Genomic DNA, 24,358 nt, shown 5'->3' with positions numbered 1-24,358 from the left:
TCCTATCTGCGATGCGTACTATAGCGATAATGATATTTACCCACAGGCGCGACGCACGATGTATGGCCTTGTGCGTCGGCAATCGGACGCGTCCGCCGAGGACAGCGGGACGTGCGCTGCGTAGATGAAAAGCAAAATTCATCACGCTTCGTTAAAGCATAGTGCGCAGGAGGTGTTCAAAGAGCTACTCTGGCTAAAAATAATTTAGAAAATTTAATTTGGTTTCCCTTAAGACATCAACGTTAGAACCCAGAAATGGTTTCCTTCTTTTGTCTCAGCAAATAAAGAGGAGTTATTTCCAGTTTTCGTTTTCAGCAGTCCGAATTCATAGCTGGGAAATTTTTTTTAGTGTTCAAACTCAAATATCTCAAAGCAGTTTACATATTGCAATTTCTTAAAGTGCTATTACATTGAAATAAAGTGTGGAAATGTTCTCCATGCCAGAAGATGCCAGATAAGGAAGTGCTGGTTACAGAGCTGTGGTGCTCTTTCCCACCATGTCCTGTGTCTCTCACCGCGGTTTTACCATCCTAACCTCTTAATTTTTTCACTCAGCCTGGATAAACCGGAATGAATGAAGTGTAACATTAATTTCTTTTTCTCCTTCGCTGCGGGGTGGCAAAGGGGTACAAGCGCTCTGATCTCTGGGGTTTGTTTTCTCTAATACAAATTACTGTCTTTCATATCCACAATTCAGCCAGTTTAGAACCCAGGAAGGCGCTGATTATACAGTCAGTGCTCCCTTATATACAGCCTGGATAATTAATTTTACTGGTATTATTTTTAGAACGTACAGTATTGGATATTGTGAATCTAGCAGACAATAAATCAGTGTAATCCAAAACTACATGTTAGCTATTGAAATAATTTTAGCTATTATTTTTATTATTATTATTACAGTTCAGATGCTAAGATTCTTCATCACAGGGTATCTGTTACCTTCATCATTTTAATGTTACCAAACAGTTATGAAGTTTTAGAACTGTTTCGCCCAGTAAATTCTGGTATATAAGTACCATGGTCTATTTTTTAAACCTGTTAAACCCATTTAAGCTCACTGTGACAACTTGGCTGTTTATAGCCAACTCTTTTTACCTTGTTCTCCATCTCCTCCTGACTGATCATCCGTTTCCTTTTCTCTATTGCATCACTGGTGTGATCACAACAAAAATGAATTACATCAGTTGTGTAATAATTATATTGTTCATTTTTTCAGCAAAACCAAGTGAGCAGGCAGCCACCAGAAATTACTTTGACATCTCTGTCATACACGTGGCGGAGCCAAAACACATACAGTAATTTACTAAAAGCAAAACAGTAAAATAAATATACTTATTTTTGATATATTATTCCTTCGAAAGAATTAGGACTGAAATAATATGTATTGATCTTCTGAAAAATGGAACATTTAGCTTTTAAAAAATTAATATACTAAAACCGATGTGTTCTGCAGACATGCCAAGTTTATTGATCAGTGGCATTAAATGTGCATCGATTGCCTGAAGACTCGCCTATCGGGTATCAATAGTGACAGATTTATTCAAAGGCGTGCCGTGACACTGGATCGAATCTCAGACAAACACACACAGATCCACGTAGAAGGATACGCACGTGGAGAAAAAGCTCTGGTCCTATCCACTCCTCTCTGTGTTGACAAAATAAAGTAAATTAATGTAATAATTGTCTCTTCCACGTGATTAAAAATGTACACTTGGCACCGTATGAACCCTTTCGTGTCTCTATCAGCCACTTTCAGAATGCCTGTTCAACAAAGTGGAGTTATTAATCTATTTTTTGTGATTAATTGTTATTATTCCATTAATGTTGTTTTTTTTTTTTAAATTTCCACTGTTGAAGATCAAAATTTACAAGAATTCCAAAAAAATCAAAAGCGCAAATAAAAGATGAAATACTAGAAATGCACCTTTCAAGACTTGTGACGCATTATTGGCGGCACTGCAATGTGTGTGGAGACCAAAGTCTGCCAATAATGGCATCAGCACCATGGTACCAAAACACAGTACATCACCAAGCAGCGCTGCTTTCATTAGGTCTCTTCTAAATTTAAAACAGCACTAAAGCGCTCGAATCAAATTTATTTTCTCCACATCACTGGCGACAATGATAGCAGGGACCTGCGCCGTGATTATTGTCACCCTTTCTGAATTAATTGTCATTACTTATAAAGACCTTTTATCTACTTGTTGATCTTTTTCCTCCCTCCGGCAGACAGTCATTATATTTAGAATATAGTGAAAGAGCGGCAAAATATGAAGAATGAGCAGCCAAAATAAGAAAAGAATGCATTTCATTTTAACTTTCCAAACGCGTTTATGAGACTCGCTCCAGTGATGCCGGAAGGCATGTTCAGCATGTTACCTCGAACCGTGTACCCGATGTGAACCGTGAGCCTCCTCCTCTCCTGTATTCACTGCCCCCGCTGTTCTCCTGTGGGGAAGATCTTGCTGCGTGACGATGCACTTGGATGCTAATTGTTTCGCCTCCCCACCCATTACCAGTACCCGGTGTTCCCCGAGAAGGTGGGAATCGCTCACTTCATGAGTGTTTTATAAAGCATCTAATATCAAAGGGTCTTTGGCTCTTTTGAGTCCTAGGAGGGGCCCAGCTGAGCAGTATCTTCCAAAGAACTAGACAGCAGTGTGAAGAGGTAAAAATATTAAAGTGAGAACTCCACAAGTCATGTTAGAGATCCATCCATCCATCCATCCATCCATCTATCCATTTTCATTCAGAGCCTATCCTGGAATGACTGGGCACAGGAGTGATGGAGTACACCCCGGATGGGATGCCAGTCTATCGCAGGGTTATGGCATTACAAATGTTTCTGCTCAGTGTAAACAAGTTTAAGCGGAACACATGAAAGGATACTTAAAAACACTGTTTTTTTTATTTTTTTTCTTTTTCAAGTGTTTGCACACGTGGTGTCTGGTGCCCTAATAAAGAACTTAATAAATGACACCTGGGCCTGCAGACTAAATAGGTGTTTAGGAGAGCGTCGGCTATAATGACGGCACAGGAGGGTTCTGCAGGGGGCGACTCCTCGGCACTCGCAGCTGCACCTTCTCCATGGTGTGAGGGGTCCCCGGAGAGGAGGTGATAAATCTGAGGTGGCATAACCACTGTACCGGGTTTGATCCCTGCTCAGTCACGCAGTCCCGAGGCGGCAGCAGGAGGAGCTCAGGAAAGTGTGTTAACGTGGCGCTGCGGAGCGTACGCGCCTCCTTCAGTGCACCGGCACAGCTTCTTTACGCACAGTTTGACTGTTTCCTTTCGTGGTCTCGTCGAGGACTTCGGGTTACACACCGCAAACCCGTGTGCGCACCGCACTCCTAACTGCTGTCCTGAGGTCCAAAATCATCTGAAAAATAAGCAATGGAAGGTCGCACTCTAATGAACTCCACGAAAATTCAGCGAGCAAGGGGTTCTAGGGATATTTTTGGAAGTTATCGGTAAATATAGCAGCGATACAAGAAATACATTCAGAATAAAAAAAGCTCAAGGGCAACACGGTGGCGCAGCGGGTAGCACTGCTATTTCACAATGACTGGGCTATTTGGGCCTAGGTTCGACTCCATATCAGTCTAGGGGGCCTTTGCATGTTCTCTCTGTCTTTGAGCTTCAGGGTAATTTGTGACTCTAAATCATCTGATGATCGAACCCAATGGCTGCTTTACCGCACCAGATGAGTCACCTTGGACCTGAACCACGACTGTCTCCATAAACTCCAACTTCGTCATTTCTTGTATTGTGTTTGAGGTGTAGACACATCTACAGCGGTCCTCTGTATTCACACTAACACACCCAGGAGGGGTGGGCAGCCACTGGTACTTGGACCCCCATAGGTTTATTTTCTGCCCATCATCTCAGCTGGGAGCTTTTTGTTTTCCTCTCCTCAGCTGTCAGCTGCCCTATTTGCCTACAGTTTAATACATTATTGCTGCTCCTAAACCCTTCACACAGGCATGGCTCATGCTTATTTTACACTGTACGTGTCTCATTCCGAAAATGCGAGTGTATAAAACCCCACGGCGATCGCCGCTCAGTGTTATGACACAGAGCTCGTACTTTAAATGTGAGTCGTTCCAGTGTTTTACTGCAGAGGGGGTCAACCTGAAGGGCAGGAAGGTGGACTATGCTGGATTTTCTTTAGCTCTACTATGATTTACTTTTGATGAAGCATTTATTTAGACCCGTAAACCCCCACTCTTTGTGTTTCGGGGTACATTGCTGGTCATTATTTAAAATGTGTTCTCCAAAATGTGCCAGATTGTGGTCCTAGTCAATCTAGACTTTTTCAGCGCTTCCTGCGTGTGACCCAGATGCTTTGATCTGTGAAGGTAGGAACAGCGGTATTGGTCCGCAGCGGAGCGCAGGGGAGGTGTTCTGACTGACCGTGATGGACAGAGTGCTCGTTCACTACGTTACTGCAGTAACACTATAGTAACATTGCTGTACTCCACAGCATGAAGGTTTTTTCTCAGCCTTTGGAATTAGAGCTGCCAACCTGGTGGATGAGAACACAGCGATCAAGTATGTGGAAAGTGCCAGGTACTCTTGAGGTCCCTTGTGGAGATCAAACCTGCAGGGGCCGTGGAAGGTTGGAGGCTCGTGGTCCAGCCAGAGAAGCGGGACGATGGCTGGGGGTCCTCGCTCTGACGTAGCCGTCCGTCTCCCGCTTTCCCGCAGAGGCCCGGCGACAGAGGCAGCACATGATTAATGGCCATACCCGGGCACCGTGGGCAGGTTATAATTCTACTTGGAGCTCAGGACACCCTGGGGGCTCTGGACACGTCCCAACCTAGTGCAGGCGGATCCAACTGCACCGTGTCGGTTCACCTTAAACCAGAGTCCATGCTCCGAGTTTTCTTCCTGCACCACTATTGTTGTTTTCCAGTATTTTCAGCCTGTGGATTTAAACGCGGTGTGCGGTCTAATTCCTCATTAGTTTCTGTAACCTTAGTGACGTCCAGAATGGCGGTCTGATGTCCTTAATCACCTCTCTCCGCCGTTCTTTCTGATCAGCGATTCCGGCCTTTGCGCCTCGGCGTCTGTCTCCGAGTAACGAGCCTTTTCATTAAGCGCCTGCAAAATCTCATTATTTTCCTCTGTTTTAATAAATAATAAATATCGACTTTAATGTTTAATGTCGATGGGATGACAATTTTTAAGGAACCGCAGAAATCCAAATAAGACTTTATTCCTGTGCGCTGCCAGGTAGCACATCCTCCCCAGTGGTTCCCAGACGGACAGAGCCGGAATGTGTCCCCCTCCCTGGAGACTCCCGGTGTCAGTCAGGAGTAACGTGATGTGGGTTCAAACCCTGAAAATGATCTCACAGGGCAAATTTAAGACCTGAGCCACAGGTCAGACTCTGGATAGTCTTGGAACACTTCATGAATATGTGAACGGGTAAAACCGTGACCCTAGAGCGGGGCCGCAGGGTATCAACAAATGGAATTGCCTTCAATGAATGAATCAATAGGGAAACATAAGAACCCTTCTGATTGGTCGACTCACGTTCGGCATTTTCGTAGGCAGAATGAAAGGTGGCGGTGAAGAGGTTATGACTCAGTCGGCTTGCGTCCACTTCTCTTGTGGACAGCCGTTAACGTGCATCTCCAGTTCTACTAGACGAATGGTAGCGCTGAGGACGCAGACATTCTCTGCACGTTACATTTACTTCCTCAGCAGCAAAGAAACTCACACTCACACACACCATCTGAAACCGCTTGTCCCGTACAGGGTCGCGGGGAGCCAGATCCTAGCACGGCAACAGAGGGTGTGAGGTTGGAGGGGGAGGGGACGCACCCAGGACGGGACGCCAGTCCGTCGCAAGGCACCCCGAGCGGGACTCGAACCGCAGACCCACCGGAGAGCAGGACCCAGCCAAACCCCACCACGCCACCACACCCCCTGGCGAAGACACTCTATTCCATATTTCCTATTTTTCCTACATTTATTTGTTGTTCTGACAGACTGTAATCAGACTGTGACTCTGTGAGGAACACTGGTGTTGGAACTTATTCTTCCTAATTGATGCAGAGATAAATATCGGAACCCTCAATAATTTTGCAACTAAGATAGATAGATAGGGTTATTATTTGAGCAACTCCCTGCTACGAACATAATTAGGAACTTATGATAGCGAACATGATGAAGTTGGTGATAATACAGCTACTGGTGACGGTGCTAACAAATGTGCTCTTTGTTTTTATTTTTGCTCTACGTTTGAACTCGATTTTACTAGTTTCTTTGCGGAAGAGACAAGCCCACCAAAAATGGCACAGTTTTTTTTTTAGAACTATTGTTGCAGTATGATGGTCTCAAATTTATTAACTGTAGAAATGCAATAATTGCAGCGCTTCTGTGCATCCGGGAAACAGACCCCGGTGCATTCGTTTGCGTTTCTAAAAATAGCTACCTTTATTTGAGACTTTTCTCTAAAGCAGCTTACAATTACTTACCTGGGTTATTTTAGAGTAAGTACCTTGCTCAAGAGTACTACAGCTGGAGGTAGAATTCAAACCTGCAACCTTTAACTCCAAAGTCAGCAGCTTTAACCACTATGCTACCAGCTGTCCTTCTGATTAACATATGACTGTGCAAATAAAACTTTATGGACATAACGCCAAATGTTCTCAGGGTAATCACCTTTTACTCTGATTTTTGTTGAATATTTCATTCTTCTAACGATGGTTCTCGTTTTCAAGAGAAAGAAAAACGGCGAACGGCGCTGCTAAAATTGCACCAGAAATAAGAAGCACGCTGACCTTTAAAACAAACAGCTTTACGACGTTAACAAAAAAAAAAAGGCCGCAGATAAATTGTCCTACGCGACGAGGGGTGAAAAAACATATACTACGCTGAAATGTATGAGAACAAGGGTGGTCGAAATGAATTCCGTGCACGGGAGCAAATATCTCCATCGAAAGCATGTCCCTCGGGGACGACGAGACGCTCGACCGTGGAGACGGAGCGCCAGGGTCGCGCCGTTTGGGTAATGAACATGCTGTTTGGATTAAAACATTTCAAACATCATTTGGCCCCCCGGTGCGAGGCAAAGGAGGCCTCCCGCAGCGGCTGCTTAACGCCGTGCACTTGCAGGTGGGGCCATGTTTAAAACTGCTGAATTAAAGCACTACATCCATACTGTGGGAACTGATCTTTCCAGACAATTCCAGGTTCTTTGCACATTCAATAATAAGGCACAAATAAGCAAAAAAAAAAAATGATTATTGATAGTTTCCAGATGTTATCCCATCACAGACCGCAGCCCCTGCTGCCCATTACATACCCCACCCTCTCCCTTATGTGCTTTCTCCCTCCACACCTGACCATTCAAGTGTCTCCCAAAAAGAGATGTTATTCCAGAAACTTCCACAGCAGACAACGGAAAGGAAAGGCACAATGTGAGGTGTAACGGAGGAAAAATAGAAATAAAAGAATAAAAAATAAATTATTCATATACACAAATAAATACATACATTGTACAGTGACAACTCTAATAGCCAGTAAAGAATAATTCGAAGTAAACGTAATGATTCAAGAAAGAGTTAAATAACACTGAAACTGAGAAAACCAAGTGCACTGCAACCCCATGCAAAGACCACCGTCGACGCTACGCGTTCATTGCGCGAGCGACTCGGCCGGCCTTCTGCTGCTGAAATCTGAGTCACGGTTCAAGGTTCCCTGACGACACCTTCTCGCTGAACACTCCTCACGGAGCTGCAAAGCGTCTGTGCCAGGGTGACCATTAGGGACCGAGCTCGGGATTCTGGGACCTTTGAAAGAATATTGCTCGACCCCCCCCTCCCCACCTTTTACATAAATTTAATTACACCTGGAACGGGGTGGCTGGTAGTGTACAGCTTAGAGCTGCTGTTGTTAGACCAAAAGGTAGCAGGTTTGAATCCCACCAACTGCTGTAGTACCCTTGATCAAGGTACCTACCCTAAATTACTCCAGTAAATGCTACGTAGCTGTATAAATGGGTAAATCAAGCGTCAGATCAAAGCAAGCAGAGACTTTATAAGAGTCATTCATAATTTCTCCATAACCAGTAGTATAAATAAGTGCATCAAGCTCATGCATCAGTACAAAAATGTGCACGTCGGGGGGGAAAGAAAGGTTTAGGAGCAAAATACCGTGAAATTTGGAGCCGCTTTTTGGCACATTCGCCTCGGCTATGGAAGAAAATGTTTCTCAGATGTTTGCCGCAGACGCAGTCATTTATTTTGACATTTTTACAGACATAACAATAAGTCTCAATCATTGTGCCTCACAAATTCTATTTGTTTTCCATTTCGGCTGAAATTCGACCGCACCTTTTAAAAAGGGTTCAAGAACCACGTAATTGAAAGGCAATTTGCTGTGTGTTTGAACAAAAATATTTAAAGGCTCATTTGATAATGTATCAAATACTGTACACATGGTGTATTTTTACATTTACATTTTACATTTATTCATTTAGCTACCGCTTTTCTCCAAAGCAACTTACAATGTTAAAGCTGCAGTTATAACAATTTTTGCAAGTTTTGCATAATTTGCTTGAGAAAATCATTAATGTTTCATTTTGTAAATGTGGAAAAAGCAGAAAAAGTACACATACCATTTCAGTATATTATTGAAAATACAGCTGATGTTTTTTTCTGAAGTGGTTTATTTTTTTTTGTACACTAAGCTACTTATTCGTGTTCACAGTGAGGTAATTTATTAAAGTTACCAAATTATGATAAATATGTTAAGTGGGGAGGGGGTCGAGGGGGAGCGGTGGCATAGCGGGTTTGGCCAGGTGCTGCTCTCCGGTGGGTCTGGGGTTCGAGCCCTGCTTGGGGTGCCTTGCAAGGGACTGGCATCCCATCCTGGGAGGGTCCCCTTCCCCTCCAGCCTTATACCCTGTGTTGCTGGGTTAGGTTCTGGCTTGCCGCAACGCTGCTCGGGACAAGAGGTTTCAGACAGTGTGTGTGTGTGTGTTAACCAAGGGTTCTATGTAGCGAAGTGGGATTCAAACCCAGCTCTTTCGATTGCAAGATGACAGCTTTAACCACTACGCCATCTGCTGACCCCTATGTATGTCATACGTGGTTCCTTTACTACATTTTATTCAAAGTTTCACCATAACTGATTTCGCATTTTATGAAGCTGTTCAAAGTGTCCTCCAGACACCTTGAGCTGGTGATGGACAGACAGGTCAGGTCCTCTTCTTTAACCACCACTCCTCTTCTGTGGGCTCCAGCTCACATTCCCTCCCCTCACTTCACCAGTACTCTTTGTTATATAAGAGTCCTGTAGATCATTTATTCACATCTCAGCATTTATTCTTCTGTCAGCTACACCGGTAGGGTGACAAGAGGAAGTGAAGTGCGACCTTCGCTCAGCGACTGAATGACACCAAAAACAAGCCCCTGTTCGCCAGAGCCAGGGACACCCCCAGTGCAGCCTCCTGTCCGGCCCTCTAATGGGAGCTGACAGAATGTCAATGAGTTTTAAGGCAACTGGCAAATAGTCGTTTTTCTCACTTAGCCATTGGATGAGATCGCCAGCCTTCCAGTTACTGCTTTTTGACAGGATTTGGGCGCTAAACTCCTCACATCAGGATGTGATTACACACCCCCGAGAGACTACCTTTGCTCCGGTCATTCCTCTGTCCTTCACCCGTGTTGCCTCTTACATAGTTGGACGGATGGCAGTCGGGGCTGGACAAAGTTTAAAGCCATGCAGTTCGATAGAGATGGCTCCCCATTTGGGAGGCTGTTATGTGGTGTGTCCCTCAACATCTAAGCCCCGAGCCTCGTGGTGTCTCAACTGAGAACGCTCACATAGACAGGGCAGCAGGGGAGAAGACAAGGAGCCATGGAGATGTCCTACAGCTGTGCAGTTTCCTACATGGAGTTGTTCTTTGACCATGGAGCTATTCTTCAACCACGGAGTTTTTCGACAGCCATGGAGCTGTTCTTCAACGATGGAGATGTCCTGCAGCCGTGCAGTTTCCCCACATGGAGTTGTTCTTTGACCATGAAGCTGTTCTTCGACCATGGAGTTGTCCTTCAGTCATGGAGCTGCTGTTCTGCCACGGTGCTGTCTTTCTAGGAAAATCATCAACCACACTTCCATACTCAACATCCCCAAGAGGTCTTTTGTATGGACACACACTTACTGCATCCCGAACACACCAATTCCTTGTGGGAGCAGCTTTTTAGTAATGTTTACATAGCTTCTAGTTAACGAAGCTCAAGCTTTACAAACGGTGCTGAGTGCACCGCATTGCAGCGACTGTGTGGAGCGATAGCGATTATGAGGCTGCGTCAGCTGTTAAATATTCAGCGACACCTTTAACATGCACCAAGTCTGCACTTAAAAGCTGACAATATATGGATTTCTAAAAGCATTTCTCTTGCTAGATTTATGTATTACACTAGTGATGCCCTGATGCCTTTAATATGTATACATATTTGTACAGTGTGTTTGTTCTGGCTCTGCTTTGACCGAGCGACCCCAGACGGTTCAGTGGAGTCATCCCAGCGACACACCCATTCCCCTTACAAGAATTGGATTTCACAAGGTGTTTCAATCAATACCCCTACTGCAGTTTACAACATGTTTACAAGGAGCGAATTTGGATTTTGTGCCTCCTGACTGAGACCAAAGTCACCATGAGCTCTTCTTCTTAGTGAGTTTGTGTTGTGTTGCGTTGCGTTCAGTTCTCACCCCATCGGCCCTTGTTTTAGAGTTTCACCTGCTATAATCTCAGTGATCATGGACTGTTTGGACTGTCCAAACCATGTCCACGTGTCCACTGAGTGTCAGTTCCTTTACACTATTTTTCACTCATTTCTTTTCTCTCCACTGCTGTTTTGCATTAAAGTTTGAATTAATGTCAAGTACGCTGTATTTGGCTAAAGCGCGACGGCAATCAGATTGAGGCTTTTGAACTTATTCCAGTTTCTGTAGGGTGACTAAGGAAGACGAGGCGTAGAAACATTCACCCAGGTCAGAGACAAGTTGTAGATTGATGGTAATCTGCCTGTGAAGGAGTAGCACCGGTTTATCCGAGACGTTGTCATCACCTGTATGAGCAGAGGGGTGAACTGTGGACCTACCAGAATCAGCAGGTACGCCGTGTAGAGTGGTGCCAAATGGAAGGATGACATTGAATTTCCTCACTGTGTTCTCTGCTTTACCCTGTTATTAATGTAAATATTAATAGCTGGCTGAACACCGAACTGGACACCGATTAGCGTTCACTTGCTGTGAATTCGGTTTAACTGCGAAAGCTCCGAATGCCTCAGAGCGAGTCGCCTGTCAGCGTACAACGTCGCTCTTGCGGCGAAGGCTCGCTCTGCTCCTGGTCTCCAACGTACCACCGTTGTGGAACCAGGGCCGTCAGGACAACCCCCTATCCCCGGAGCCACTTTAATGAAGAGCACTAACTTAATGAAGGCGCGGGGCCGCAAAGTCGCATCGTATCTGGAGAAGAGCTCGTGTCCCACCGTAACAAGTGCTTGCATCTGCAGAACCGGCCGAATGCAGCCTCACACACCCTGCATACTTATGTCTTGAACTCATGTGAGGAGAACTAAGCATTTCTGCATGGCAACGCAGAAAGGAAACATCCATTAAAGTTAGCTGCACAGTATAATGGCAGACCCTTATATATATTCCGTGTATGTTCTATATTCCAGAAACTTACTTCTCCCAGTTTGACATGAAGAGCTAAATGTAATTCTGAATGCTGCCCTTAGGAATAATGATGTATGGATGATGCTCTTGCTCTTCAAAAAGCTTTCAAACCTCTTCTCATTGTATTGCTAGACTGTCATCCATTTCTGCAATTTTTCCTTCATTTTTTTCATAGCTTGGCAGAGTATTGAACTTGGTGGGGGGGCCCCCAAACAGTTTTATGGGTGTAAAATTATTGATATTAGCCAGACTGGGTAAAGCAGCTGAGACTCATATTACATTTCGATCTCTTTCCAATGATCGCAGAGGCAATTAATTAGATTTATAATATAAACAAAGACTCAACAACATAAGATTCACATTTACAAGCGAAAACTGTGTCCGGCCAAATTAGCGAATCCCGTGATATCGATGCTTCTTTGATTTAGCTGCACAAGGAGACAATGTATCTTTACTTGGGAAAATGATGCAAAGCGGAGAGCTGGTCAAGGGGAAAAATACAAATCAGAGCGTCACCGGCGTTCCAACCCCTACATTCGGGATCAGCGATGGCATTCTGATCTCGCAGGGACTTCACCATCTGACCTATTCGTTAAACAAAGGATGAGCACCAGAACAGCTTTTCCAAGACTCATTCGCTGTTGTGCATTTTGACACGATGTCTGAGGCATGTATGTTACACTGTGCAGGCGGGATAGGACACCTACAAATGTAGATCAGTAACATAAACACAGGGAGGAAGAAAATGAAGATTACGCCCAAAGAGTGTACTGTGTAAGAATGAATAATATACATGTATACAAGTACACGCATGGTTAAAAACATTATGCCTATATGTTGTATGACTTGCTGTATTGCCCTGAATCTAGTGCCCTCCATTACCATTTTCAGGACGCATCGTAGCCAAACTCTGCTTTTTCGCAATTATTTGCTAATTAAATACACAACAGGCGTGTCTGATACTCATTAACTTCCGATACAAGCGTTTGATTGAAATTTAATCAGGTGAAATTAAGTATTTCAAGGCTCCTGCTAAATCGTCGGTACACAGCTCTTCTGTGAAATAAAGCACTAGGAGGTTCTATGAACTTGCACCTCAAGGAATTCCACTGTCAAGCAATGCTTTTTTTTCTTTTTTTTTTTTAATTTATTGTTAGCCAATTGCGTCCACTAAGATGTCTGAGTTTGCAGTACAATGACATAATTTGAAAGGACACATTTTTTTCCCTTCTGTAAGCAGCTCCAGGGTTCAGAGAAATCGTGTCAGACTGGTTCGGAATCAGTGTCAAGGAAACGTCGGCTGAGCCTCGACCCCTCGTTGCCCGAAGCACTTGTAGGAGGGCCAGCATCACTTACCGTGTTCTACTGCGCTCGATCGTCCGCTCGCAGGGCCGAGGGCGTCGCCTCTCCTCCACACAGGTGACAGATGATTAGACAAGGAAGGAGCAATTTTTAAAAAAAAACAAAAAAAAAAAAAAAAAAGTCTCATACCTGAATCCCCCCCATCAGACTCAGTTTGAAAAGCACTTGGTCACTGGTCATCCCCTTTTTAGAAAAAATAGACTATGTACAGATTACACTGCCTTATTTTTAATATCCATCCTAGATAGAAACTTTTCTTGTTGGGATGTTTTAGTACCATTAAACTTTAAATAAACAAAATAAAACCAGAAGTAATACTGTCTGTCTATACATATGCTCTATTTTATATTACTTAATTTACTATGTTGGATTGGAACCCTAAACCCAACACTGGCCAATGAAAGTAAAACAAATGCCCCTCATAATGTTCCATTAATGGATCATCTGCGCGTGTAATTTCTTAACAGAAAATTCTGATTAAAAAACACGAGAGCTATATAACAGAAATACGAGGGGAAGATTTAGCTGCTGTCATGCAGAACCAGAACATGTGCAACTTTGGATTTCCATTCTTCTCGAGAAACTGCTATTCTGCTTCATGTGTTTAGTTTATTTTTAATATACCTTATAATTTAAAAAATTTTAAGTGAAAAAATTACTTTGTCTCCCCTCCCCCCCTCTCCCATCAAGCATCACTGCTGAGGTCAATGATGTGCAAAGAACACAAAATAAATTAAATCATACTGAGGTCATAAAATGAATGAGTCTGAATTTACAGGACTGTACAGTACAATAGCAAACATTACCATAGCTCTAGGCACTGGTGAGAAACAAAACCTTGTCATATATATGTCATTTCTTGATTTTTTTTTTTTATATAGGCTAACTTTAGTAATGTTCTAAAACAGAAAATTAACAATGGAGCCAAAAAAAAAAAAAAAAAAAAAAAAAAAAAAAAGTTGCCCTAAGATGAGAGAAGAGGAGGAAAGATGAGCGGGTTGGGGGGGGGATTGGTGTGTTCTTGTACCCACTGTTTATAACCAGCACTCTGACCACATTATTTGTGTTAAATAAGGTTTTCTACAAAGATACAACATATAAAACTGTTAAATATATAACTTTCGGCTTTTCAAAATACATTTAATGATATTCTCCCAAACTCATGTCGCTATTCTCTTTCGGATGAGGAATGGTTTGCCGATTCACTGTGACGGACCATGCTCGTGGCAAACTGTCCCGAAACACGGCTCTGACCGAGCGATACGTCCCCAGTCCCAGTTTCCATACTCGAAATGAGTGAAGTCCAGGGAGAGCGTCAGCGAAGGAAACTCCGCTTCTTCCCGCCGCGTGCATTATTATCTCTGTGCTCGGATTAATCGGCTCACTTCTTCACGTCCGGCAATTTGCGCTCGACACAAATCCGGTGCGTTTGTCTGTTTCCGTTGCGCCGTGTGGCAACAGCCAAATGCGTCATTGTCACTACAATCCCGTTTTTTCTTTTTTTTCGTTTGTATGTTTTAGTTTCCGTGACCTCGGGTCCATCTCGTCCGCATATGATATCATCGTTTCTTTGGTCTGTGAAAATATTTTCAAAGAGGCAAACGCCGAATCCAGCAGATACCCGGCTCTCTTCTTCTCCGCTTCGCGGTCCTGCGTCGGTCAGAGGGAGAGGATGCGGTCCTTGGCAAAAACGGAGACGCAGGTCTCTTCTAGGAACCGAGCCTTCCAGCGAAGAATATTCCAGCGCTGGAGGGGGCTGAATCCCACCTGGAACTCTGTAGCGCAGATCTCCAGCGTATACCTCACACCTCTAGCTGTTCAGAAGGGGTGAGAGCACAAGTCTACCGAGCTTCGAAGGAGGCGCTGTGTCCGCTGATCATTCGGAGAGATGGGGGGGGGTGATGACCACGGCGTTGAAGACCGACTACAGAAAGAGACTTGCAAAGAGTCCAAACTGCGTGTCGTCCCCCCCCGTGCGCCAGGAATGTGCCGCTACTGTCGTCAGGAGACCTGAAAGTCGATAAGAACAGAAGTGCGGTCAGGAGACGTGTCGGTGGACGGGTAAACGGCTCAACGGCTCAACAAGTCGCCGCACAGTAACCGTTCCCGTAGCGCAGTAAATGTACGAACAACAGGCCACGGGCAAACGCGTCCACTCGAGCGGTCGAACCCTTCCGTACCTTATTTTAAAGCACTTGCACGAACGCGTTTTTACAGTTCTTTACGTTTACGCACAGCCACGTCGGCGCCACCGTGTCCGCCTGATTGGCGGACAGACGTTCCGATCCTACGTGAGCGAGATACCCGCTGACCTTCTGCTGGAGACACCTTGCGTGTCTAAATGTGGGGGAATCATTCATTCATTCACTATGGATGTGGCTTCCAGTTCAGAGTCAGGGTGGTGCAGAGCGTATCCTGGAAGCACAGGGCATGCGGCAGGGTACACCTTGGATGGCACACCACTCGTTCACAGGGAAATCTCTCTCTCCCTCTTGCACTCAGACACAAAGAAACGTGCTCAGGTGCGCCGACGGTACGAACTCGGTGCGTCGAGTTTGCATTTCCCTCGTTTGCATTGGCTTCCTCCCAAAGAAGCCAAACTCCACGCGCTGAAAGGCAGAATGAAACCTATAATAATAACAACAACTAGCACCAAACCTCCTATAAACTGTTCCCTCCGAACTCCTAAGTGGAACGAAACCATTCAGTTCGCTCGTGCGGCATAAGAGCTAATTCTTAATGATGCATTTTGATAATAATGCAGAATCCGAGCCACGCACAATATAATAATTTGTGGAGGCGGAGCCGGAATAAAAAATGACCACAGAGCTACACCTTGATTTAACATAACAATATCAGCGTTGGAGGAGACGTGAGGTTCAGTTAAAGACAGACACGCTTCCGGTGCCTAACAGCACTTATTTTACCTTGAGGATTTATCAATGAGGGTTAGTGACTGGAACACAACTGTCACATGGTATCACCACTTACTGTATTTACCCTCAGCAGATACACCGAGAATACCCAGCTGAATAAATCACTGCTAGCGGGATGGTATGGATAAGTCACCGAATCGGTAACAATGCGCAAAGCAGCAGATTTCGGCCGTTGGCACAACACATACAGCTACTGACCCCAGATATGTTCGGTCTAGTGGGCGAATCCAAGGTCATTGAAACCAGGTCCTAAACGGCAGGTTTATACGCAGCTTCACTCATGCGACACCTGGTGAGGTGACTCACCATCAGAATAAAAACTTTTATACAGCAATTAAAAAAAAGAATAAATAAGAATAATGACTATAAATCAATGGAAAGCTTTAAACCCCTTGTAAGATTGAAGAAAGGATTAATATTTCCAGAGCTGCTCAAAATGTGTGATAACTGGTCACTTTATAAACTCGTCCTCTGGGCTGAACAAGGCTCCGAGGGATGCTGTGGTTCTGACCCACTGATATTACCATGTTCAGGCGTAACGCAGCCCCGCAGTGGGTATTTTACTGTACTTTACCATCCCTTTCCACAAGAGCTCACTGAACGGAGTACTCTGGGGTACTTTTGATACACTTAAGCAGGTCGATCTTTTGATGAGCTCGCGTCGCTTGTGCTCATCGAGTGTTCGTTGAAGGGAAGACGTTTAGCACACAGGGCTGACATTTACACTCGGAGCACAGTGAACATCCACGGCATTCCAGAAATGTTGAGAATCAAGAATCATAAAAAGTTTAAACTGCATCGCCCTTACAGCAGTCTGAACAGTCCGGGGCCGGCAAATTCGCCGAAACGTGGCAAACATCCGATTCATTTGCAGAAATTTCTATTTCTCCCCGCATTGTTTAAAGGGCACATGTACAAAACCCCTAGTTTCTTCTCAGCCTCAAAAAAGGGTAAATTCAACAACGTAACAATTTAGGATCAAAATAATATAGATAAAATTACTTAAAAATACTTTACACTAACAGGGGTGTGGTGGTACAGTGGGTTTGACCAGGTCCCACTTTCTGGTGGGTCTGGGGTTCGAGCCCCACTTGGGGTGCCTTGAGATGGACTGGCGTCCCGTCCTGGGTGTGTCCCCTCCCCCTCCAGCCTTTCGCCCTGTGTTGCCGGGATAGGCTCCGGCTCACCGCGACCCTGCTTGGGACAAATGGTTTCAGACGATGTGTGTGTGTGCGCTTTACACTAAACACTGAAGCACACACATGCGGACTGGACGCGATACACACACTTGGTACGCACGCGGAGCAAGACGGCAAAAGACAGCCGTGCAATGAAACCCCCGACTCTGAAAGTGCATTTCACACCTGGATATGTGCACATCGCAGGCCTTGAGCCGAGCGCGCTCTACATAACACGCTGTACACACGCTCAAGACGAATCACGGTTACGCAGACCAGCTGACGGACAATAACTGCACCGACAACGGATATAACTTTGGTTTCACGGTAGCTCGGGGACAAAAGAGGTACAAAGGTCCAAATGATGTAAACGACCAAACGCACCACAATGAAAAACTGCCTTTAACACAAACCCTGGAATGTTCTACACCGAACGCGTGTACGCATCATCGAAGCGGATTAAACAAGGAAGACTTCGCAGCGAGTCCTGCCGCTGTCCCTCTGCGTGCGTCACGCGGGAAAAAAAAAAAAAAGGAGTGACGCGGCACATTTTGCACCTCGCTTCGCAGTTTCGGCCCACGGTTTTCCGCTTTGTTCGCGCCTTTCCTCGTCAGGTCGACGTGGCGTCCGCCGCGTTTGTGTGCGTTTTGAAAGGGAATCCCGTCACCTCATAAGGCCTGAAATTAAAGGCACGGGTTTTTGCAGTGTTACGCAGGGACCGGAAGCGCGACGCAGAGGACCATTCGAGAACATCCCCCACGTGTGCGGGATGGCAGCAGCAGCGGAACAAATCGGCAGCACAAACCCGAAGGTGCCATCTGCACCGCTCCTTTCCACGGGTGAAGGTAAAAGGAGAAAACGGCTCATCGTGTCTGTGTGGCTACTTTGACCAAGTCTCGTGCCGGGTAAACAACAAGGCTGCACGAGATGCGCCGGCGACACAAGCCGAGCTAATGAAAGGGACCGGGCGGGAAGCAGGAAGCAACACAAGCCAGGAGATCGCGGAGAAGGCGCGGAACGTGTGCTGATTGTTTTTCACTTTCTCCGCAGCATCTGGAGCAATCACGCTCGATTGTAAATGATATGCAAATGAAATGCCAGGCATGCGCATCACTTACAACGCGCCACGACAGCGGAGTTATGCAGATTGAAACGCGCCAAATTAATATAATACAGCCTTCCCCTTTCCCCGTGTCGACTGGGAGCCGTGGCCCTCCGAGTCCGTTTGTTTGCCCGTTGCAGCGACTCTCCTCCCCGGATCCGATGCCGCGTTAGCGCCAAACGAGCCGTCCCATCGCGCGCGGCTTTGCCCGCAGATCGCTGGTGCGCTTGCGCCGTCCGTCCCTCATCGAAACGGCTTCTCGCCGCGCGCCGCTCACTGCGCAGGTGGAGGTCCGCGCGCAAGCACGCGTTTAGCGCGAGTTCAGTCGCGTCATCTGTGGCTACCGCCCGTTCTAGAACGGGTCGCACCCGACGAGCGGGGACCAGAGGCTGGAGGCTGTGCCTGAGAATGAGCGGATTAGAATATAAAAAAGATGTTGTGGGTGAGACCATACATACCTGCGCCACATGAGAAAAGAAGGAGGAACTGAACCGTGACTTTCCTTTTTTTTCCCCCCAACATTCACCGCACACATCCCTGTATGCTGGGGGGTCGCTGCGAGAATTCGCTGGACTGATCGCTGAATCAGCGCTACGTAAATTCACGTAAAAAGCAGAGGATCAGTGTTTGGCAAACTGTCGAAGAACACGTGTGAGCAACCGCAGACCCCGCGGGGACTCTTTTCCGAGGGGGGGTTACGCCCTCCCCCTTCCGTGGAGATGTCACATGTCCGTGGAGGGTCGTTCGGGGTCACGCAGCGGTGAGCAGAGCTCATTAGTTTTCAATCCTTATTTGGCCCAGATTGATTTCGCATAAAAACAAAGATTCAAATTAAAAAAATGCATCTGAAAAACAGACACTAATTGAGAAGTGTGTGCCATGATAAAAAAAAGGCAGCTTTTTTTTCTGGCATCGCCTTTCATAATATCTATTTTCCGAACTAACTCAGTTTAAGGGCCCAAACCATAAAACGGGTATAAATGTCAACAAACACAGATGAGACGATCTGCAAATCACTGCAGCGATATTGAGCCGGGTGTCACTGCTGCCCGGAGCGGCGCCACGTGACGGGAGGCGGCGCGAGACACGGGTACGAAGAGCTCCTTCGGCTGTCGATAAATCAGCAATTAGATGTCACACATGCAGCCTGCCCTCTTCTGACCAAGAAAAACCCTTTGAAAGGTTCATTCTCATCAATCAAAGACATAATTACCATTACTTTCAACTGTACACATTTTATGTGTTCCTGACCCCCAAAGGTGACACCCATTTATGTTAAAATATCACCAAATCCCATTAAAATAAACACGGTACCTTCAACAGGTAACATTAGTTATAACGCAACGTAACAGTGCAGTTTTACTTCGTTAATTACTCTATAATACTTAAGACTGTGTTCCTGCACTCATTCAGCTCTTTCCTACGTATTATGTACTGTACACTTAATAAACACCCACAACACACACACACCATCTGAAACCACTTGTCCCATACGGGGTCGTGGGGGACCGGAGCCTAACCCGGCAACATAGGCCGTAAGGCTGGAGGGGGAGGAGACACACCCAGGACGGGATGCCAGTCCATCTCAAAGCACCACAAGCAGGACTTGAACCCCAAACTCACCACAGAGGAGGCCCTGGCCAAACCTGCTGCACCACTGTGCCCCCTCAAACACTCACAAAACAGTGTTTATATGTTAATTCAACATCTAATGCAAAAAAAAAAAAAAAAAAAAAAACAGCAGTGAAGACAAGAAATGAATGAAAACAGTGCAAATGAAGCGACTCTCAGTGGACAAGCGGACATGGCTTGGACACTCCAAACGGTCTACGATCAATGAGATTGTAACACGCGAAAGTAGCAAACAAGGGCTGAACGCGACACGACACAAACTATCAATGACATGAAGAGCGCACGATCGCTCTGGTTTCCGCTCAGCTATCGGGAATGCGCAAAATCGAAAATCCGTCCTCATAAATGCAAAGAAACGCCTCGTAGGTTGAACTGAAATGAAAAGCTGAACTGAAATGCTTGAAGTCAAATTTTTACAAGCTCAATGGCTGCACCTCGGGTTATGAAAGTACAAAGGACACGGAAAGATGTATAACAGGCATGGACTCATTTCTCTGTTGTCCTGTGTCTGCGCGGGGCCCGTCTCTCATCTATAAGCGATCCTCCTGCCGTCCGGCCGGGGATCACGGATCCGCCAGCTTCCCGCACGAGCCCGGGGCACCGCCGTGTGGCTCCCGCGTTTGATAAGTGAGCCAGAACCACATTCTGTAAGTTGATCCGCTTGCCTCGTATGCGCGTATCAATCATGCTCCATGAAGCGCACTTAAAAGTGTTGGCTGTGGCAGTTTATGATATCGACGCTCCGCGGCTCACTCGCCCAGCCGGTACGGCGCCGGTCTTTGAAGGACGGAGTCCCCCGAAGGAGGTCGGCTCTCCTATCCGGCGTTGCTGGTTCCTTCTGAATCTATTCATTATGATCTGATTAACACAGCGGACGACATTCCTGGGAAGATGCGGACAATAAGAGCGGTGTAAATCCAGGTACGCACCCGGGCAGCAGGGCCACTAGTTGCGGAACGCTACTCTTCACTGCTGCACTCCCAGGACCGGAGGGCGGCGACCGAACCCAGTCCGAGCAACGCCGTTTCGCAGCAGCAGCAGCAGCAGCCTGATCTGTCAGCATCTCCTCAGATGGCTACAGTTTGAGTTAAAACACACATTTGCCTTCATCTTTCAACGTCGAGCCATGTTTCCATGGAAACGATCATCAAAATAAACAAGCGGCACCGACCATTCACCGCAGATTAAAATACACCATGTTGGATGTTATGACATTGTTACTGTTCACATCCAAGATCCTTTTGGTTCAGAAAAATGTAACCTGTGTGCCCTGCAGCGGAGCTCTGGCTAGCCATGGGGATTCCAAAATCGAAAATCCCCCAGTTCTTGACGTTTTCTTTTTTCTTGGCTCTGATGTGGTGGTCGCTCAGAACTGCTGAATCCCTCGCAGGATCCAAGAACGAATGCATCTCTTTCAGACCCGTTTCCCTCCTGATCTCCCGACGGCTCCGTAAATTTCCATCGCACCATCTGCCACGATCCGCTTTACGCTTCCTATCAGACTCGGTTCTCCATGCGGGACGATCCCACGTCTGTATCCGAAGCTCTTCTCGAGCACGTCGTCCACTCGGAGACGCACAAGCATCTGCTAAATGAATATATGACAATATGAACGCGTGCCTCCTCCATTCTGAAAACGGGGCCGCGAAGTGTCGGCTTCCGGCGCGAACCCCGGCTGTTCCGAGCACATCCCCCAGATGACACGTCTCATTAGGGTCTGGACCTCCAGCCTGCCACCACGTGTCCGAGCCACGGTCTGTAGCGCTGGAACACACAGCCTTTAGGGATCTTTCCCTGCCTTCATGTGACACCAGACAGGCTAATAAACAGCCCTTTAAACCTTTTTGCTATTCCAGACTTTTTATTCTTACACTATATCTTTTTTATTGGACACAGCAGTATACGTATATACCACACACACACACACGTATATTATGAAGGACTTAGGCATCAAATCAACCAGGGTCACCAACTGAACGTGAGAACGGAGCAGGAAGGCCGTCCCCAAGAAAGGGAGGAGGACTGAGCTACACAGGGACCTGCGGCCCTGGAGAGATCCAGGCTGAAAGCACCGCTGCGCGAGGGCGTCAAGAGAATGCACGACAATCATTTCCGTCGACATGGAGATTTCACACAAGGACTTCTGACATTCAGTGCTGATTTCAGGCCATGAATTGGGTACGTCGTGGAACTGAAATATTAACCGAAAGAGACTCGCAGAGTAATAACATCCATTCACTAAAACATGTCGTAGTAATTAATGATCACGTAAAAGTATTTCCTGGGGTGCGGTGGTGCAGTGGGTTGGACCGCAGTCCTGCTCTCCAGTGGGTCTGGGGTTCGAGTCCCGCTTGGGGTGCCTTGCGATGGACTGGCATCCTGTTCTGGGTGTGTCCCCTCCCCCTCTGGCCTTACGCCCTGCGTTGCTGGGTAGGCTCCGGTTCCCCGTGACCCTGTATGGGACAAGCGGTTCTGAAAATGTGTGTGTGTGTGTGTGTGTGTGTGTGTGTGTGTGTGTGTGTGTGTGTGTGTGTGTGTAAAAGTATTTCGGTTAATGGCGGAGACATGGCTGTCGTGGACGCAAAAAGGACTGCATGAAAATGCAAAAATTGTTGAATGGATCTTAAACAGTTGCGGCAATAACAAGTCACACACACTTTCTGAACCACTTGTCCCATACAGGGTCACGGAGAGCTGGAGCCTAACCCGGCAACAGAGGGTGTAAGGCTGGAGAAGGAGGGCACACACCCAGGATGGGACGCCAGTCTGTCGCAAGGCACCCCAAGCGGGACTCGAACCCCAGACCTACCGGAGAACAGGACCATGGTCCAACCCTCTGCGTCGCCGCACCCCCCCTAGCAACAACAACACGTTACTTAAAATATCCACCTTCTCCGAATCTTTGAGACTGGCTGGTCTTTCCAGTATTGGCTCAAACGTGTGTATGTGTGTTGGGGGAGGGGGTACAGTGACGGCACAGGGTGTTTTTAAAAAGACCTGGTGGAAAAGCGAAGCATTAAGGGAAATCCGATGCAGACGCAACACTTTAATGCGTACAAAGACATTCACGCAGAGGAGTAAAGAAGCGACTGCTCACAGTGCAGCGCGGACGAGTTACCGAACGCTTTGTCACAGCGCCATGCGCACGGGGCTCCCTGAGGGTTAGAAAGAGCTGCACGGAACAGCGGGGTGAACATCCCATGTTTGTCCTGAAAAACACGGTAAACGGGTCTGTTCGGCTCCTTTCGGAGAGAGGGAATCCATACGCGGGAGACTCCGAAGTGCACTGACTGCATCGCTACTGCAGACCATTCATCCGGATCAGGGTCATGGCAGTACAGGGCCTATCCTGGAGGAATCACTGGACGCAAGGCTATGGGGTATACTCTGGTCGGGATGCCAGTAGCCACACACACACACACACAAACACGCAGGGCAAGTACCTTTCTCCTTGGACATCCTTGAAGATTTGGGCATTAACCTATCCAAAATTTCGAGCGGCCAATCCACCTTAACCGCGTGTCTTCGGATGTTCCGGCGAGCCAGGTGGTTTTGAGGGAGGAAACCAGAGCACCTTAGGAAACCCATGCAAACTCCACACACAACGAGCTGGATCTGAACCTGCACTCAAACACCCCACTACCTGCAGCGGCACCACGCCTCCTCTAAATCAGGCACCCTCCACAAATTCACAAGCGTCTCTCCGTTTATTTAGCCGATTCTTTTTCCACACCAAACTACCCGCAATCTTTCCTCTGCGTGTGGACCTGCAACTTTTTTTTTTTTTTTTTTACGGGAGTATCTCCGGGCAAGTACCTTGCTCCTTCGGACATCCTTGAAGATTTAGGCATTAACCTGCCCAAAAGGGACACGTTCTTCCATAGTGATACCCCTCAGACCCGCCCCAGTGCCCACCCCCACCCATGCACGTGTCTGCGAAAGCACTAAACAAACGCGTCTTTTTAACAATTAATATTATTTTTCCCAAAAGCATCTCAAGCTGCATTTTTTAAATAAATGTGCAAGCGACTACCATGGAATTAGCTGGGATGCTTCCGAGCAGATTAAACCCGAGTGAGAGTCTGGAACCCCCCAGCAGGTCGGCGAGCGCCCGGTCCCGCGCCGATCCCCTCCGTGACTCACCGTGGTGGTTTTGACGCGACCTCCGGCCTGCGTGCAGGTCCAGCCTGACCTGTTCACCAACAGGTCGCAGCCTTCGTCTTCCAGACAGGGCAGCATTTCGCACCACTGCTTGGTCCTCACGATGCGGGCTGCCGGGAGGGAGGGAGGGAGGGAGGGAGGGAGGGGTGGGAAACACCGTTATTAGGAGCCCCGGAAGCAGCGAACGAACCTTCCGCGCTCGAAAAGCTCACCCTTCGCACCTGGACATTCGCGTTGCACGTCAGAGCACCGCTTGTACTGTGACACCCAGGAAAAACCGCGTGACC

At 46.7% G+C, this 24,358-nt stretch overlaps 1 protein-coding gene across 1 annotated transcript in view; it reads right to left on the bottom strand.

Moving 5' to 3' along the window:
* Positions 1 to 14,029: 14,029 nt before the first annotated feature.
* The window catches only part of LOC108931420 (chemokine-like protein TAFA-5), a 50,371-nt gene continuing 40,042 nt past the window's right edge, over positions 14,030 to 24,358 (bottom strand). The window contains exons 3-4 of the mRNA XM_018747173.2: positions 24,054 to 24,181; positions 14,030 to 15,072 (exon numbers count right to left, since the gene is read on the bottom strand). Coding sequence (XP_018602689.2) covers positions 15,064 to 15,072; positions 24,054 to 24,181 — 137 coding nt within the window. The 3' untranslated portion in view covers positions 14,030 to 15,063. The remainder of the gene's footprint in view (positions 15,073 to 24,053; positions 24,182 to 24,358) is intronic.

This window comes from Scleropages formosus, chromosome 2 (assembly GCF_900964775.1).
Source record: "Scleropages formosus chromosome 2, fSclFor1.1, whole genome shotgun sequence".
NCBI lineage: Eukaryota > Metazoa > Chordata > Actinopteri > Osteoglossiformes > Osteoglossidae > Scleropages > Scleropages formosus.
The sequence above is the reverse complement of the archived record's forward strand: the minus strand, read 5'-3'. Positions and strand labels throughout refer to the sequence as shown.